Source organism: Neovison vison, chromosome 4 (genome assembly GCF_020171115.1).
Source record: "Neovison vison isolate M4711 chromosome 4, ASM_NN_V1, whole genome shotgun sequence".
NCBI lineage: Eukaryota > Metazoa > Chordata > Mammalia > Carnivora > Mustelidae > Neogale > Neogale vison.
Window position 1 is genome coordinate 224769864 of NC_058094.1, and position 16822 is coordinate 224786685.

Genomic DNA, 16822 nt, shown 5'->3' on the forward strand with positions numbered 1-16822 from the left:
TTCATATGGCATCGCTGACCCCATGGACTTAAATTAGGAACATGACTTATAGTCTACAAAATTAAAAAAAACTGTCTTATAACTTAAATATGAAATGGACCTTAAATTTAAGAGTCTTTCACTCTTCACCACCCAGCGTGGTTGAAGTGTTGTGATACATGTAATTGCTATCCCCACCTTAAAGATTTTCTTAAAAAAAAAAAATATATATATATATATATATATGAAATTTAACAATAAACAAACTTAAGTAAAAGTTGTTTATAATTCTGATGGTCTCGTGCAAATGCTCTATTTCTTCATATAAATTTCCAGTCTCTGTTCACAGACATGTACTTTTTATATGGTTCTGAGACACGTATCATTTTTTGTTTCAGTTACCACATGGAAGTTTTTCCATGTTCCTCATAATCTTATTAATTATACTCTTAAATGGATGTAATTCAAGGCAATATATTAATTTGCTAGTGTTGCCATGACAAAGTACCACAGACTGGGCAGTTTAAAGAAAACTGTTCTCACAGTTCGGGAAGCCAGAAGTCTGAGATCAAGGTGTCAGCAGGGTTGCTTTCCTCTCAACACTCCTTGGTTTGCAGATGGGCATGTCCTTGCTGTGTCCTGCCAAGGTTGTTCCTCAGTGGGTTTTCTAATCTCTCCATATTGGACTAGGGCCCACCCACAATGACCTCATTCTACCTTAATTGCCTCTTTAAAGGCCCTGTGTCCAAATACAGATCTGTTCTGACGTACTGGGGATTAGAACTTCAACACAGGGATTTTTGGAGAATACAATTCAGCCCACAGAAGGTAGGGTAGTATTAAATATTTAGGGGCAGTTAAAAAAAATTTGGCCATAAATAATGCTGCTTGAGTATTTTCATATACACAGTCTTAAAATATAGAAAGTACAAAGTGCAAAGGATAGACCAATACATTAAATTAGATTAAGATTTAAAACTTTTTTTACATCAAAAAACACAATAGCACAGCCAAAATTAGGTCAGACTGGGAAAAGATATTTACAACAAGGAAAAGCATCCAGAGAATAGAAATAACTTCTAAAAATCAAAAGACTGCCTGGAGGAAAATGTGCAAAATTATGAACAGTGAATTCACAGAAAGGCAAAAAAAAATGAAATGGCAATAAAAACACAAAAATGTTCCATCTTGTTAGTTAGCGAAATGCAGTATCTGCTTATGAATATGTGCATATCCTCTGCCCAGCAAGTCTTACCTTGGTGCTATTTTTGGCCATTTACATAGGAGCTATATTTAAGAATCTCCAGCAGCATTGTTTTAAGAGCAAAAACAGGTAAGCAATTTAAATGTCTAGCAACAAAAACTAATGAACTATAGCTAAAAACAGCATACATGCATAGCATTAACATAATGTTGAGTGAAAGGCATGCTACAGATTACATACAATATGGTACTTACAGAAACTTTAGAACATATAAAATAGCACTATATATGACTTAGGAGTAATACACATGTAGGAAAAGCATACAGACATGTACATGAATACTCAGTGGGATAGTAGCTACCTCTGGGAGCTGGGATGAGAAAGGGGTGGGGAGGAGAGGACCAAAACCAAGGTTACACAGGTGCTCCATCAGTACAGATGGTCCCCTGATTTGTGATGGTTCCACTTACAATTTCTCAGCTTTACAATGGTGTGAAAGCAATATGAATTCAGTAGAAACTACATTTTGAATTTTGATCTTTTCCTGGCTAGTGAATGCTGGAGGATCCTCTCTTGTGATCGTGGGCAGCTGCAGCTCCCAATCAGCCATGCGATCACAAGGGGCAAAATCCCATAAGCTTACAACCATCGGTACCTACACAGCCATTGTCTGTCACTTTCAATACACTATTCAGTACATTACATGAGATAGTCGACACTATTATAAAATAGACTTTGTGTCCTGTGGTTTACACTGTAGGTTAATGTGCTCTGAGCACATTCAAGGTAAGCTGGGTTAAGCTATGATGCTCAGTAGGTTCAGGTGTTTTAAACAGTATTTTCAGCTTATGACCGGTTTACTGTGACATAACCCCATTGTAAGTCACAGATCTGTACTGCTAAGGACTTATTACTCAAGCTGAGCCAATGGCTCACAGGTGAACATTCTTTATACCATCTGAATCATCTGAATATCTTTTTTAAAAAAAAAAAGATCTTATTTATTTATTTATTTGAGAGAGGGGGGGGAGGGAGGGAGGGAGCACAAGCAGAAGGATGAGACAGAGGGAGAAGAAGCTCGCTGCTGAGCAGGGATCCCAACAGTGGGGTTCGATCCCAGGATCAAGACCTGAGCTGAAGGCAGACACTTAACCGACTGAGCCACCCAGATGCCTTCGAAATATCTTTAACCTTGCAAGGTACATGTAAATAAATTAATCAAGTCATCACTGAGTTTTGCCATCTCATCTCAGGCTTGTGAAAAAACAATGTCAAAACAATATTCAGTAATACTATTAACAGAGGGAAGTATGAAGCACTATGGGAACATTAAAGAATGCATTAGCTATCTCCAGAGGAAAGTTCATTGAAAACTCCCTTTGTCCTGCTTTTTGACTATGAAACTTTCACAAAATTTTATAATACATATGTGCACAAATCACAATTTATCTATCATTCTAACTTCAGTTCACAAATACGGCAATATATAACTTCTAACATTTGTTCTGAAGTTGCATTGTGATTTCCTCTTTAACCTATTAGTTCCTTAGGAGGGGTATTTTTAAAGTTTCTAAGCCTAGCAAGTTTTGTTTTTAGTTTAAAGTTTTTGTTCTTACTCCTAAATTAACACTTCATGGTAGGAGAAATTTGATCTCCATGAAATGGTCTTTTAAAAATATGTTGAGACTTCACTGTAACCTACTACATAGTTAATTTTCATAAGTCCTCTGTATGTGTTTAAAACCGATGTTATTTCCTATACAGGGCTGTCAGTTGGGCAAAACTAGTAAATTTTTTGCTGTTCATATCAGATTATTAATACTTAAGTTTATCATCTGATGCACACATTTATGAAAGCTATGCTAACTATCCAACTAAAATTATAGTACGTTTATTTTGGTCATTTTGTTAACTTTAGCTTTTTTTTTTTTTTAAGATGTTAAGTATTTGGGAGTGAGTGAAAGTGAGAGAGCTCACAGAGGAAGAGAGAGAAGCAGATTCAGCTCTGAGTGGAGAGCAGACACCTAACTGACTAAGCCATCTCGGCACCCCATAACTTTTGCTTTTCATATTACAAATCCACACTGTTAGGTGTTTACAGTTCATGATTCTTTTTTTTTCCCCCCAAACAAGTTCATGATTCTTAGACCTTCTTAGTGGATTTTTACGGATTTTGCCATGAATTCTAACTTGTTCTCAGTTTCACTGGACTTCATTCAGTAAATCTTTTTCTATTATTTTATTTTCATTCTTTACTGTCTGTAGTCATCGCTCTTGTAAACTTTGTATAGTAAGTATTAAGTTTTAAAATATATGACAGTCTTCTGTGTACTCAGCTCATTACTTTATTATTTTCAACACACTGGAAGTTATTTTCTTCTTTTCCTGCCTTCAGGAGGACTGAAACTTCTCTGTATTCCTTTTTTCTTTAGCTGTTTCAGAAACTATATATATATATATTTTTAAAGATTTTATTTATTTACTTGACAGACAGAGATCATAAGTAGGCAGAGAGGTAGGCAGAGAGAGGAGGAAACAGGCTCCCTGCTGAGCAGAGAACCTGATGTGGGGCTCGATCCCAGGACTCTGGGATTATGACCTGAGCCGAAGGCAGAGGCTTTAACCCACTGAGCTACCCAGGCGTTCCTCAGAAACTATATATTAACATATTAGTGATCAATCTTGATTTTTTTAACAGCTTCATTGAGGTACAATTGATATACCATAAACTGTATATATTTAAAATTTGTAATTTGCTGTTTTGCTGTATGTGTAAGTTCACGAAACATCCTCAGAATCACGATAATAAACATACCTATAATCCCCCAAATTCTCCATGCCCTTCATATTTTTCTTTATTCTTTTCAAAGATTTATTTATTTGAGAAAGTGCAAGAGAGTGAGCATGAACAGGGGGAAGGAGCAGACTCCCTGCTGAGCAGGGAGCCCGACTTGGGGCTTGATCCCAGGATTCTGAGATCATGAGCTCAGCTGAAGACAGATGCCTAACTCACTGAGCCACCCAAATGCCCCAATTTTTCTCCTTATTCCTGAAGCTAGCTTCACCATCACTGTGGGTATGGATTAATTTTTGCCATCCTCCTGTGAAATGGAAGTACACTTCTCAGTTGAGAACTTTGGAAACCTCTCCGCCATTTTCAAGTATTGCTACTCAGCCACTCCCCCTTTTTGTTTTGTTTTGTTTTGTTTCCTTCTGGAGCTGTTAGTTATATATTGGAAGCTCTCAATTCTCTGTGTATCTTCACTGCTTTCATACTTTTTCATATTTCTCTCTCTTCTTCATTCTGGGTAGATTCCTAAAGCTTGCTCTATTCTGGGTCTCAGGTGAGTCAGTAACTTTACCTTCTCGTTTCCAAGGCTCTTTTTCATACCCACTTTTTTGTATATCACTTCTTCACTTTTTATTTACTAGTATTTTTAAATGTTAGAATCCATTTATATTTTGGTGAATGAAGTGTACTGATTTTAAGGTATCTTCCAGAATTCTCTATTACTTAAATTTATATGGAGTGAATTCATCTTCTGATTTTGTCTTGTTGGGCCACTTAAACTTAGATCTCTTTATAGGTTCTGAAATTAGTCTACAGGATTAGAAGGTGGTTGGTAGAGTTTCTGTGTATATTTGAGAACATGCGCACATCCAACTATTCCTGCTAGCTGCTCTGTAGTTGTGTCTACCTGATTCCCTAGAGCCCTCAAGTCCATAATCAAGTCCTAAGTGGTTCGGTGCTCTTTCACCCCACCCCGCCCTGTGTTAGTGGGTGTAGTATAGATGCAAGTATTAAGCCATAGAACGGCTTGATCTGGATGGAGAAAATGCAAAAGCGAGATCAAATTCCAGCCCTGGCAGGGGTTCAGTGTATGAGGGAAGCAGGCAGGTTTCAGGCGGACACGAAGAGTGCTATTAGAGGAAGGAGTTTAGAGGATGTGCGGACACTGTGCACATCTCCCAGATGTTCCTGGTGTTGAGACTGAATGCTGGAGCAAGGAGTTAGGAAGATGAGGGAGCAGTTATGAGGACAGGATGCACTTGGGAAGGAGAGCAGTCATTTGGTAAGGGTGAAGTTCATAAGGTAAAGAGGTAACAAGCTTCAGCTGAAAAGGCAGGTCTGGGTCAGCTTGGAGGTTTTTTCCTAATGTCATGTTAGAGTTTGCATTTATAATAAAATCACAAACTTCTAAAAATATTATTTGGAGAATAACATTTGAGTTGCATTTTAGGAAAACCAATCTGTTACTAGGAGGATGAATGCACTGCCCGAAAAAACTGTTAATATAAACACTAAGCAATGTTTTTTTTAACACTAAACAATTTTGAAAAGTTGGCTTCAGTTAGGGGTGATGGTAGAGATAAAGGAGGGCGTTTGGGAGGAATTTAGGAGACAGGTTGGGTGTAGGAAAACCTAGATCATTAACAGATCTGGGAACTAGTTAGTGTGACTTTGGAAGTGGGAAACACAAGAGAGTATACGAGGAGGTGCAGAGTGAGGGCTGATATGGATGAGGAGTCCTATCCTGGGCATTTTGTGTGTGAGATGCCTATGGAAGTCAGAAATACTCAGGAGGAAGGTCAACTATGGATATGGATCTGTAGACTTGGAAGTCATCAACACCTAAGAGAGAACACATGACATCACTACGCAAGCTGTGGCTCAGAAGAGAGATGGGCAGACACAAAGAGCTAGCTATTAGTTTGAGGTTTTTTTGAGGGGAGGGGGTGCTTCTTCACCATTCTTGGTATTTTTTTCCCATTTAGGAAAGCACAGCACTCCTAATCTCTGTGCCTCCTCATTCACTTTGTTCAGGTCTAGTGCACATCACTAGGTTCTCCAATATCAATTAGCTAAGGCTAAGAGGCCCTAATCTAATAGGATTGGTGTCCTCCTAATAAGAGGAAGGAACACCTGAGATTCGCCCCTACCCAAAGAAAAAGCCATGAGGACCTGGGAAGCCAGTTCTCATCAGAACCCTGCTGGCACCTTGATCTTAGACCTCTAGCCTTCAGAACTGTAATAAGTCTCTGTGGTTTAAGCCCCCCAGTCTGTAGTATTTTGTTATAGCCTGAGCTAAAACATCCATAATGTAAGAAACCTTCATCATGAGCAGCTTTATTACAAAACAGAGGAGAGAAAAGGCTTAAAGGAAAAGACCTAACCTTAACTTCACAGGATGACTAAAATGCTTTCAAACAGAGCTTTCCCTCTTCCGGTTTCGCCACTCACTACATCATATGTTCTGAAACTTTTCAAACAACTTCACTTGAAAAGACTGTCTCTCAGTACCTCTGGGGAGGGTCCGCAGGGCCTGTATTTTCAACATGTCTCCCACGCACGCACAGAGTTGTCCTGAGGTACGCTGGTGAAGAGGCCAGCCAGGGTGGACATCCAGCCCACACGTGCTCTGGCATGGGTTAGGGAAAGTGTCTTTTTCTTCGCACAAAGACACCACTGATTCACAGATGCTTGCACCTACAGGGATGGACCAACCGGAGGTGGCATCTCTCCTTTTTGTACAAACGCTGATTTGTGGGGTGCCCTTGGTTCCGGCCGAGTCAGGTAATCTGTGACCACCACATACTACAAAAATGGAAAATTTACATAGGCCCCAAGGATTCCCTAAGGAAGCTAATCTATACATTTTTGTAGGAATGATATTAAAAGACAGTCCAAAAGACAGACAAAGGTTTGCTAGAACTGGCTGGAAAATCACCTTATGATGATAGATTAAGCCACAGAACAAAAAAATGGAGAGATGTCCTGGACTGGCAGTATTTTTCCCTTTGGTATTTACCTAAGAGACCCCAATATTAAGGCAAGTCTGTTTCTTGGCGAATTGACATACACTGTTGAAAATGCAGAGGGGTTAGATATAAGACTTTGTGATTTGCAATCATGGACTTTTAGGTGATTTAAATTAATCCAAAGGGGAAATGACATGTATGTGCACCACTGTTAACGAAGGAGATGGGAGAGGACATTTATTTTTGGCAATAGAGAGAAATCCTGCTGAAACATAGATGCTCTCTCAGCACGCGGGAGAAAATGAAAATTCACTGTGAGAACACTGAAAATCTCAACACAAATTTAAGTAAGGAGGCCTGGGAACAGAAAGTGGAGAGAAAATGCTCCTTCCCTGACTGGCAGGCCTGGCCCATGGGGATTACGGAGCGGGGATGTCTGGACCATGGGAGTCTCTGTCAAGCAGCCAGCACGCCCTCCCTGCTGCGCAGCTGGCCAGCGTATCTGAGGCCCACATGTTGTGAATTCCTCATCCAGCTTATGCTGTGGATCCACGAGCTGCTAGTTCCACCTGAAAGCTGTCGCCTCCTTTCTGCACCGCCTGACCTAGACACCGAAGGGCTCCTCCTTGGCATGTACTCCAACATGAGTGTTGAGGGCCCCCATGTACGTAAAGCTCCTTCCACATTCATCACAAGAAAAAGGCCTCTCCCCTCTGTGATGGTGCAGATGGGTCTTCAGACTTCTCTTCTGGAGGAACCCCTTGCCACATTCCGAGCACCTGAAGGGCTTCTCTCCACTATGCGTATGCAAATGGACCTTCAAGCTTCCCCTTATGCAGTAGCTCTTGTCACACTCGGGACACTGGAAAGGCTTCTCCCCACTATGGACTCGAATGTGTTCGGTGAGCCTGTACTGCTGAGTGAAACTTTTGCCACATTTAACGCAGGAGAATGGCTTTTTGTCACTGTGCTGGAGCAGGTGGCTTTTCAGATTTCCTTTGAGACGGAAACTTTTGTGGCACTCAGGACACTGGAAGGGTTTCTCTCCACTGTGGATTCTCTGGTGTTCCGTGAGCTGAGACCGTTGAGTGTAGGTCTTACCGCACTCACCGCAAGCAAAGGGCTTCTCGTCCCTGTGTATCCGCTGGTGGAATTTCATGGAGGCCTTCCAGAAGAAGCTCTTGTCACACTCGGGACACTGGAAAGGATCCTCCCCACTGTGAAGTCTCATGTGCTCAGTGAGGTGCGAGTGTCGGCTAAAGCTCCGGGGGCACTCAGAACACGAGAAGGGCTTTTCTCTGCTGTGGACTTTGAGGTGCTCCGTGAGCCTCGACTGCCGAGGAAAGGTCTTTTTGCATTCACCACAGGAGAATTCCTTTCGCCTGCTGTGCACTCTGCCGTGGCGAGTGAGCTTAGAGGGCCGGGTGAACCTCTTGCCACACTCGCCACAGGAGAATGGCTTCTCCTCACTATGTAAACGCTGATGGGCCTTCATGGCATTCTTCCAAGAGAAGCTCCGGTCACACTCGGGACACTGGAAGGGCTTCTTCCCACTGTGCTGAAACAGATGGGCTTTCAGGCTTCTCTTCAGGCGGAAACTTTTCTTACACTCAGGACACTGGAAGGGCTTCTCTCCGGTATGGACTCTGATATGTTCAGTGAGTTTCGTCTTGTGTGTGAACTTCCTACCACACTCGTCACAAGAGAACGGCTTCTCTCCACTGTGCGTTCTCTGGTGGGCCTTCACGGCAGCCTTCCGGGAGAAGCTTCTGCCACATTCTGGACAATGGAAGGGCTTCTTCTCGTTGTGTTGGCAAAGATGGGCCTTCAAACTCCTCTGTAGGCGGAAGCTTCTGTGGCACTCCGGACACTGGAAAGGCTTCTCCCCAGTGTGCACCCTGTGGTGCTCCGTGAGCTTGCGTCGCTGGATGAAACCCTTGCCACACTGCTCACAGGAAAATGGCTTCTCCCTTTTGTGCAAACGCAGATGCTTCTTCAAAGTGGCTTTACACTGGAAGGTCTTGTCACACTCGGGGCATGGATAGCGCTGCTGCCCCGAGTGAACGACCCAGTGGTGAGTGACCAGGGTGCATCTGAGACAGTAGCTCTTCTCGCACTTGCCACACTGGAAACGCTGCTTCTTACGTAGGATCATCCGGTGCCATCTGAGCTCGGGGTTCCCTCTGGATTTGTTTTTGTACTTGGAGTATTTACAGGGCTGGCTCTTCGAGTGGCTTCTTTTGTGCTTTACCAAGTCCCTCTTTAGCTGAAAGACCTTCCCACAGACAAAGCAGGAATAAAATCTGGGTCCTGGTGGAATTTCCAGGTGGTCTGGAGTACCTGTCCGCTTATGCCCTGGATTGTTCTTATCCTGACCAGATGCTCCGAGGTCGAGTTTCCTATGTACAATCCCTATTTCTTGGAGACTTGGATGCTGTAACGCAGCTCTTTGATCTGATAAGATCTTTCTTTCATGCCCTGCTAAGGTAGCACATGAACCCTGCTTTAGACCATTTAAATGGCCTTCCTCCTCTTTTGCCCCGAGAGTTCCTTGGTCACCTGGAGAGAAAAAAAGAAGACCCACCCTTACCAGTAATGTCCCTGGGTTATGGTGGCCTCAAGAATTGTCTTCACATCTCTAACAGCACGGGAAAAGGAATCTCATTGATTCGTGACTATGCATCTGCCTCCACAAGTAAATTACATTTAAGGCTAACTGTGATATACAAATCCTTCCATTATGTGTTAAGAAATGGCTTCATGTGGGGGAAATAAAACCTGCAGGGAACTATATCTTGTGAACTTATGGATGACCCTCAGAGGGTAAGCAGAAGTTGAGAGAAAATAAAGAGAAAAGTCTGAGAATATGACCGTTCTGTTTCCTGAAATTTGTGAAATAAGGCTTTGGGTCACATTCTTATCCCTTCTACCACAGATTTTGGGAAAAGCTTTCTGGAAGAAATGCTCACAGAAAGCATCTTTCTTAGGAATGTCAAATGGCAAGTAATTAAATTCAGAAAGAACACGACAGAAATAATTCCCTTTTTCAAGGAACACCTCGTTATCAGAAAGGTATTAATATGAGCACAGTCAGCGCTGTTCCCAAATGAAAAGCCATGAAGACAAGAATCAGGGAGCTAACGAGTTGGCACCTTATCTTCATCCACAAAAACTGGAGAGAACAATTGCAGCCTCTGTATTTCAGAACTGCTTTTTCTCCCACCTGTTGAACTGAGTCCTGGGGCTCTTCTTTTTTAAGTCTCTTAACACAGGAGGAAAATTCATCTGTCGGGAAGGATGGGCCTGCCCCCAGAAAAGGACTCTGATTATGCTCTGTGGTCATCTTAACAACAACACAGGTAATGCTTCCAACTGGGTGATGTCATTTAGTAAGCACTCCACAGCTGACGTCTAGAACATTCTTCTCTCCCTCCTTGACTCCTCTATTTCTTACCACTTTACTACTTATTCCAGACAGAGGAGCAGTTCTGATTATTGGATGAGTGCCACTTGGCACAAAGGGAACATGAGTTTTTAGGGATAGCCACTAAAGTTGTTTATTCTTTGGTACTCAGAAACCTTTCTAGGTCCTACCTTTCTATAGGATGAAGTCAAACTTCTGCCTCGGCTTTCCTAGCCTCAGATAATCTGACATTACTTTATATTTCCCCTTCTCCATGTCCCACACCATCCCAAGAATAACATTTGGCTATACATTTTCTAAATACAATGGGCTTGTTCCCACCTCTGAGTCTCAGCTCATGTATGATCCTTGCTGATCTTCTCTGTCTGACCAAATCTATACATTCTTTGTTTTTTAAATCCTAATTCCTTAGAAGTCCTCTTGGGAAACTGCTATTCTACTTCACTCATTCTCCCCTAAATCCCTATAACTCTACGACCACTGCCACTTATTTTATTAACTCGGAATACAGTCCTATTTCACAGAGGACTAATCCAACAGTTCAACAGAATCGACTAATTTAACTGCCACTTAACGTCAGGTCAGGAAGACAGTAAACTCCTCCAGGAGAATATACATACGGATATGTAGATCTCTCCATCCCACCCCAGCCTAAGTAATAACTGACAGTCCTATGAACATGGTAGGGACTATATACTCATTAGATGAATGAAATAAGAGACAGTGGCAATGAAATAACATCCTTGGGCATTCTTTTATTCTTCTGATTGACCTCATCATACATTCCCTGGGTTCAAATCCCCTTCTCTTCAAGAGAATCCCTTGACTACCAGGGACTTAGAAGGTCTCCATTTAATAAAACATTAGCATAGTCTAAAAAATGACATATTCCCTTAAGTATTTAAAGTGTTATAAAGTATTTCCAATGTTTTTCTTACAAGGAATTTAAAAAGGAATCTTTCAAAAGGAACTTTAAAAAAAAAACCCAAGTTCTGGGACACCTGGGTGGCTCAGTTGGTTAAGCAGCTGCCTTCGGCTCAGGTCATGATCCCAGCATCCTGGGATCGAGTCCCACATCGGGCTCCTTGCTCAGCAGGGAGCCTGCTTCTCCCTCTGCCTCTGCCTGCCATTCTGTCCGCCTGTGCTCGCTCTCTCCCCCCCCACTCTGATAAAAAAAAAAAACAACGGGAAACAAAAAAAACCAAAAAAAAACCCCCAAGTTCTAAAACTGTGCATAATAAAAAATAATACATTATACCAAATTGGACAGTTTTCCATTTCTCTATATTCAAATGGACACAACGGTGTGATGGAGAAGGTGGTTGTTCCTCAGGGCTCAGCAAGTGTGTCCTTTACTTGCTCTTTTATGGGTACTTCTTTCCAGGGTCATAATTTTTTTCTTTTATTTGAATGAAACATAAACAACGTCCCTCTTTATAAAAAGTAATACATTCTTGGGGCGCCTGGGTGGCTCAGTGGGGTAAAGCTTCTGCCTTCGGCTCAGGTCATGATCCCAGAGTCCTGGGATCGAGCCCCACATTGGGCTCTCTGCTCAGCAGGGAGCCTGCTTCCTCCTCTCTCTGCCTGCCTCTCTGCCTACTTGTGATCTCTGTCAAATAAATAAATAAAATCTTTAAAAAAAAAAAAAAAGTAATACATTCTTGTGTTTGTTTCCCACTTGAGTAAAAAAACCTAATATTCTCCACCAAAACAATGTTTCTTAGTCACTATGTCCAGCTGCCTATCCAGGAAGATTCAGGAAAATGAAATGAGACATGACCCTAAATCCATCATACTCACCAAAATACAGCAACTTTCCAGTCTTCTGCAAGTCCCACTGCTCATCAGTAGAAGGGCTAAAAGTCATGTTTTTCTCCAAGGGTCCCCGGTCTCTGATTAAGAGCATTCTCCCTTGTTCTATCCAGGTGATCAAATTCGGCTTGGAGAAAATGCCACCTGCAAGGACAGTCCACGCAGACTCAGTCTGGGTTTATCTGAGTATTTTACTAAATGTGATTTTCACAGTTAAATTTGATTCCTGTGATACATCATCAAAGTTAGGTTAAAAAGATCAAAACCCTTGAAATTACGTGAATGACAATAAATTTTAGCCTAAGCAAAACTGTTTAGCTTAAATGTCCTCTGTAATATTTCACAAAATTAAAGGAAAGAGAAGTGAAGGGCGATGATTTTTAAAAGGCCAACAGATCAAGGCAGAAACCATTAACAAATAAATGATCATTATGAGAACAATAAAAAGCAAAATCACAGGGGGTCAGGGAGGGAGACCAATCACTAAACACTTCTTTTTTTTTTTTTTTTCTTAAAGACTTTATTTATTTATCTGACAGAGATCACAAGTAGGCAGAGAGGCAGGCAGAGAGAGAGCCTGCCTGCTGAGCAGAGAGCCTGATGCGGAGCTCAATCCCAGGACCCTACCTGAGCACAGGCTTTAACCCACTGAGCCACCCAGGCGCACCTGGTGTCTTTCTTTTCATTGCTGTGCACTGCCTTTCATTCTCCACATAGCAACTCAAGTAATTAACTTGAGTTAATTACTTAAATTACTCAACATTTAAACAAATGTTGACATATTACTCCTGTGTAAATCCTCTCATCATCTTACCTTCCCTTTGTCTAGAATAAAATCTTAGAGGCCCCTTCCTCATTTGGTATACCACTGTCCCCTTCTCCTACCCTTCAACACATGTGCTCCGGGAGCCTCCCTGTGGCTCCCACCGCACACTGACCACATATATTCCAACCCTCGAATTTGTGCACTAGTCCTTCCTCTGCTTAAATTCTCTTCCCCCGGATTTCACACAGTTGACTCATCTTGTCCTTTGTGTCTCAGATGGAAGAGGTTATAAACCCCAAAGGACGGAGAGAATGCTACAGGTTACACTGAGATCACCTATTAAAGTGAAAACAGTAGAAATGGTTTTAATGATACATGAATGAATTAGAGCAAGCTGGATAAAGAGCAAGGTATAATCTCCACAAATTTCTTTCAAATCTGCTCCCTCAGTATTTCTCTAGGGATACCTATATGTCCCATCCCACTGCTCTTTCTCCCTTTACCAGAGAGCTATTTTCCCAGTTCTTATGAGGATAGAAAATTCATCATATCTAGGCAACATAAGTAGGCATCAAAGTATCAGTTAAAAAAAAAAATAAAAGAGTACACTTAAAAAGAGAGAGAGATGGTTATTTTATTTAGTAATTCTAACTGTGGGAGAAACAAGGGAGTGTTTAGGTGAAAGAAACTGCAGAATTAATAAGACTGAGGAGTGCAGATGCCACTAGATAAAAAGGGACAAGTTAAATATTCCCAGGCCGTAATAGAAGTTAATGACATATTCCGAGTTTAAATTAGGCAAAGAATCATATTCAACCAGCAAGAGCTCACACAGAACAGAAAGCCTGTTGATAGTAGGCAGCTTCCCCAAAAATGATTCCTTTGAAGCCATCTTACCCAGCGAATCAAGAGTCTCATAATTGGTCTTCATCACTTGCTGATACATTTCCTTCTGCCACTTCTCCAGGATCTCCCACTCTTGCTCCGAAAAGTATAAGGCCACATCATCAAAAGTCATCGTTACCTGGAATCACAAACAGTACATGCATATGTTTTCACGTTCAAGCTACTGTCGTTCAATGTCTGCGTCTTTAACAGACAAGAGGAAACTACGCTAAAGTCTCCTCTCTGGTTGGTGCCATGAACGATGTAATAGAGGGGTCACAGAAGTCCACGGGGCCCACACAGTGAATGAATGACTAGCAGACCTTTGAGGACGTGTACCCTCTAGAGGGGAATCCTTTACTTAGCAACAAGCAATTACTGCCATGCAAGACTTTGAAAACACTTTTTATTTTGAAATAATTACAGACTCCTAGGAAGTTGCAAAGATCCTAGCCCAGAAGGGTTCCCTGTATCCTACACCTGTTGCGGGAGGGGGTGAGAAGCAGAAGGGAAGAAAATGCATTACATTAGTAAGATGATTAGATAAGAAATTTCAGGAAGGGTAGAAGAAAAACTTGCGTAGGTAGGCGGACTATACTTAATTGAATTTAACAGTTTCATGGATTAAGCTCAGGATATGCGTTTTAAACTCTAAAACCAGTGTTCACATTTTCCATTAACAGCCCCACTGGTTTCTCATTTTCTCGCCTCTCCTAGAGCCACCAGTCTGCAGGTCCTCTCATGCCCACTCTTCCTTCCCGCAACTTTTTCATCCGTTTATACAGACGTGGCCGCAGAGGCTACCTCCACCAGCAGAGCACGGAACAAGAGCCCGAGAGAAACCCCGACGTGCAGCGACGTGCAAAAAGCCCCGACACACGGCGGGAAAAGCCGGGTGACCTGAGGGGACGACCGGTAAGACCCTGGATTTCTGCACTCGGTCCCTCTCCTCCCGCCCCCCTGCAGAGCAACTCCCGCACCTCCACCGCGCCTTCGCCGGCCGCGGGCTCGCAGCTCTGTCCTGGGTCACCGACAGTCCCCCGCTACCTCACTCCCCGGCTCGGGACCCCACTCCAGACCGCGAACGGGACGCATTTCGATACGGCCCGCACCCTCCACGACCTCACTTACCGGACCCGCCTCCGCCATGGCCCTTGGTGACCCCGCTGAGTCCTCCGCCCGACAGCCACCGAGACCCTAGGCTGCCCCGCAGCACCTGCCTCCGCGCGCGGCCTCCTGCCCCGCCCAGCCCCGCAGGCCCAGCCCCCGCGCGGTGCACGCTGGGACTCGAGCCTGATCCCTGCCCCACAGCGCCCCCTGCGGGCCGGAGGAGACAGCGTCGTCCGCGGGAGCCGCAAGGGCACGGCTGGCGGCAGCGGCTGTGGCACGGTGGGTGGCAGGTGCCGGGGGTCTCCAAACGACGAGGACCGAGACCCAGACGCGCTAAAAGGCGCTGGAGAGAGGGAGACGGAGAGGTGGACGTGCGGAGTGAGCTTCAAGTAGGGAGGAAACTCGCTCTTCACTGAGCGCTGGACGGAAAGGGGGTGCGGGAATTGGTTCCTCCCTGAAGCGGACCCCAGGAGAGGGCAGGATCACTGTGAGGGACCTGAGCCAGCCAAGGGGGTCAGGGAGCCGGTCCCCGCCGTGGGCAAAATGCGGAGTCTGTGGTACCGGGCACTCTGAGAGTGTGCGGGTCTGCCCTATCCTCCCTCCAGGGGCCAGGGCCCGGGAGGCTGGGAATCTATCCACCCAATCCGGCCCTGCTTCAGCGAGGGCACTTCTGGTCTACCTTGGCCTCCGGCCGAGCTGATATTTAACTGTAGGTTTTTGTAGATACGTCTTCGCAGGTTGAGGACGTTCTCTTCTATTCCTAGTTTGCTGGGATTGTGTATTGTGAGTGGGATCTTTTTTTTGCCCAATGCTTTTAATGCATAAATTTCTATTATTGCGTAGTTTTTCTCCCTTTAGCGATTTATATGGTAGATAAGAAGGACTGATTTCTGAGCATTGAACCAGCCTTGCATTCCTGCCGTAAACCTCACAGTAAAAAACTGTGGAGCGTCTGAAATGCAACCCCTCGAACAAGCTGACAGATCCACCTGTCATAGTTTCATTCATTTTGACAAAACACAAGGCTCCTGGGTCATAAGTAGCATGAGCTTTAAGTTCACATCTTTTGCTTGCCCCCAAGCCCCATGGGAATGATATGGGGTGACCAGGTGTGCACTACACCTATGATGGGTTTGTGTCACAGATGAGGAGCCCAAAGCTTAGAATTCCCACTCTTACAGTAGAGCTGCTAGCAATCTGCTCAACTACTCTGATAGTCTCTTTTATTTTATATGTAGGTCATTTACAATAAGTGTAGTTATTGGTAAATCTGGATTTACATCTATCATTTTATTATTTTTTAAAGATTTTATTTATTTATTGATAGATAGAGATCACAAGTAGGCTGAGAGGCAGGCAGAGAGAGAGGAGGAAGCAGGCTCCCCGCAGAGCAGAGAGCCCAATTTGGGGCTGGATCCCAGGACGCTGGGATCATTACCCGAGCGGCCGGCAGAGGCTTTAACCCACTGAGCCACCCCGGTGCCCCTACATCTATCATTTTATTATTAATCATCTGCTTTTCCTCTCTGTTTTTCATTTCTCTGTTCCCTTTTCTGGGGAACCTATTTTAGTATTACATTTTAATTTACTTATTATAATTTTCACTATATCTTTTTATATTTTATTTTGTGGTTGCTTTAGGAACTACAAAATACAGATTTCATTTACTTTTTAAAGAAAGCAGCTTTATTGGTATCTAATTAATATACCAAACAATTCCCCGATTTAAAGCATGCAGTTTAATAACTTTTCGTGTATTTTGCCTTTTTTTTTTCTTTTTCTTTTTTTAAAGATTTTATTTATTTATTTGTCATAGAGGAAGAGAGCACAAGCAGAGGGAGTGGCATGCGGAGGAAAAGAAGCAGACTCCCGGAGGAGCTGG

The 16822-nt window shown here is 43.2% G+C and overlaps 1 protein-coding gene across 1 annotated transcript; it reads right to left on the bottom strand.

The window, feature by feature from the left end:
• Positions 1 to 6295: 6295 nt before the first annotated feature.
• Positions 6296 to 15038, bottom strand: ZNF425 (zinc finger protein 425). Its single transcript, XM_044246811.1, has 4 exons — positions 14962 to 15038; positions 13843 to 13969; positions 12168 to 12323; positions 6296 to 9502 (listed from the first exon to the last, which is right to left on the bottom strand). The coding sequence occupies exons 1-4, from the start codon at positions 14977 to 14979 to the stop codon at positions 7548 to 7550; spliced, it is 2256 nt and encodes a 751-aa protein (XP_044102746.1). The 5' UTR covers positions 14980 to 15038; the 3' UTR covers positions 6296 to 7547.
• Between the last annotated feature and the right edge of the window lie 1784 nt (positions 15039 to 16822).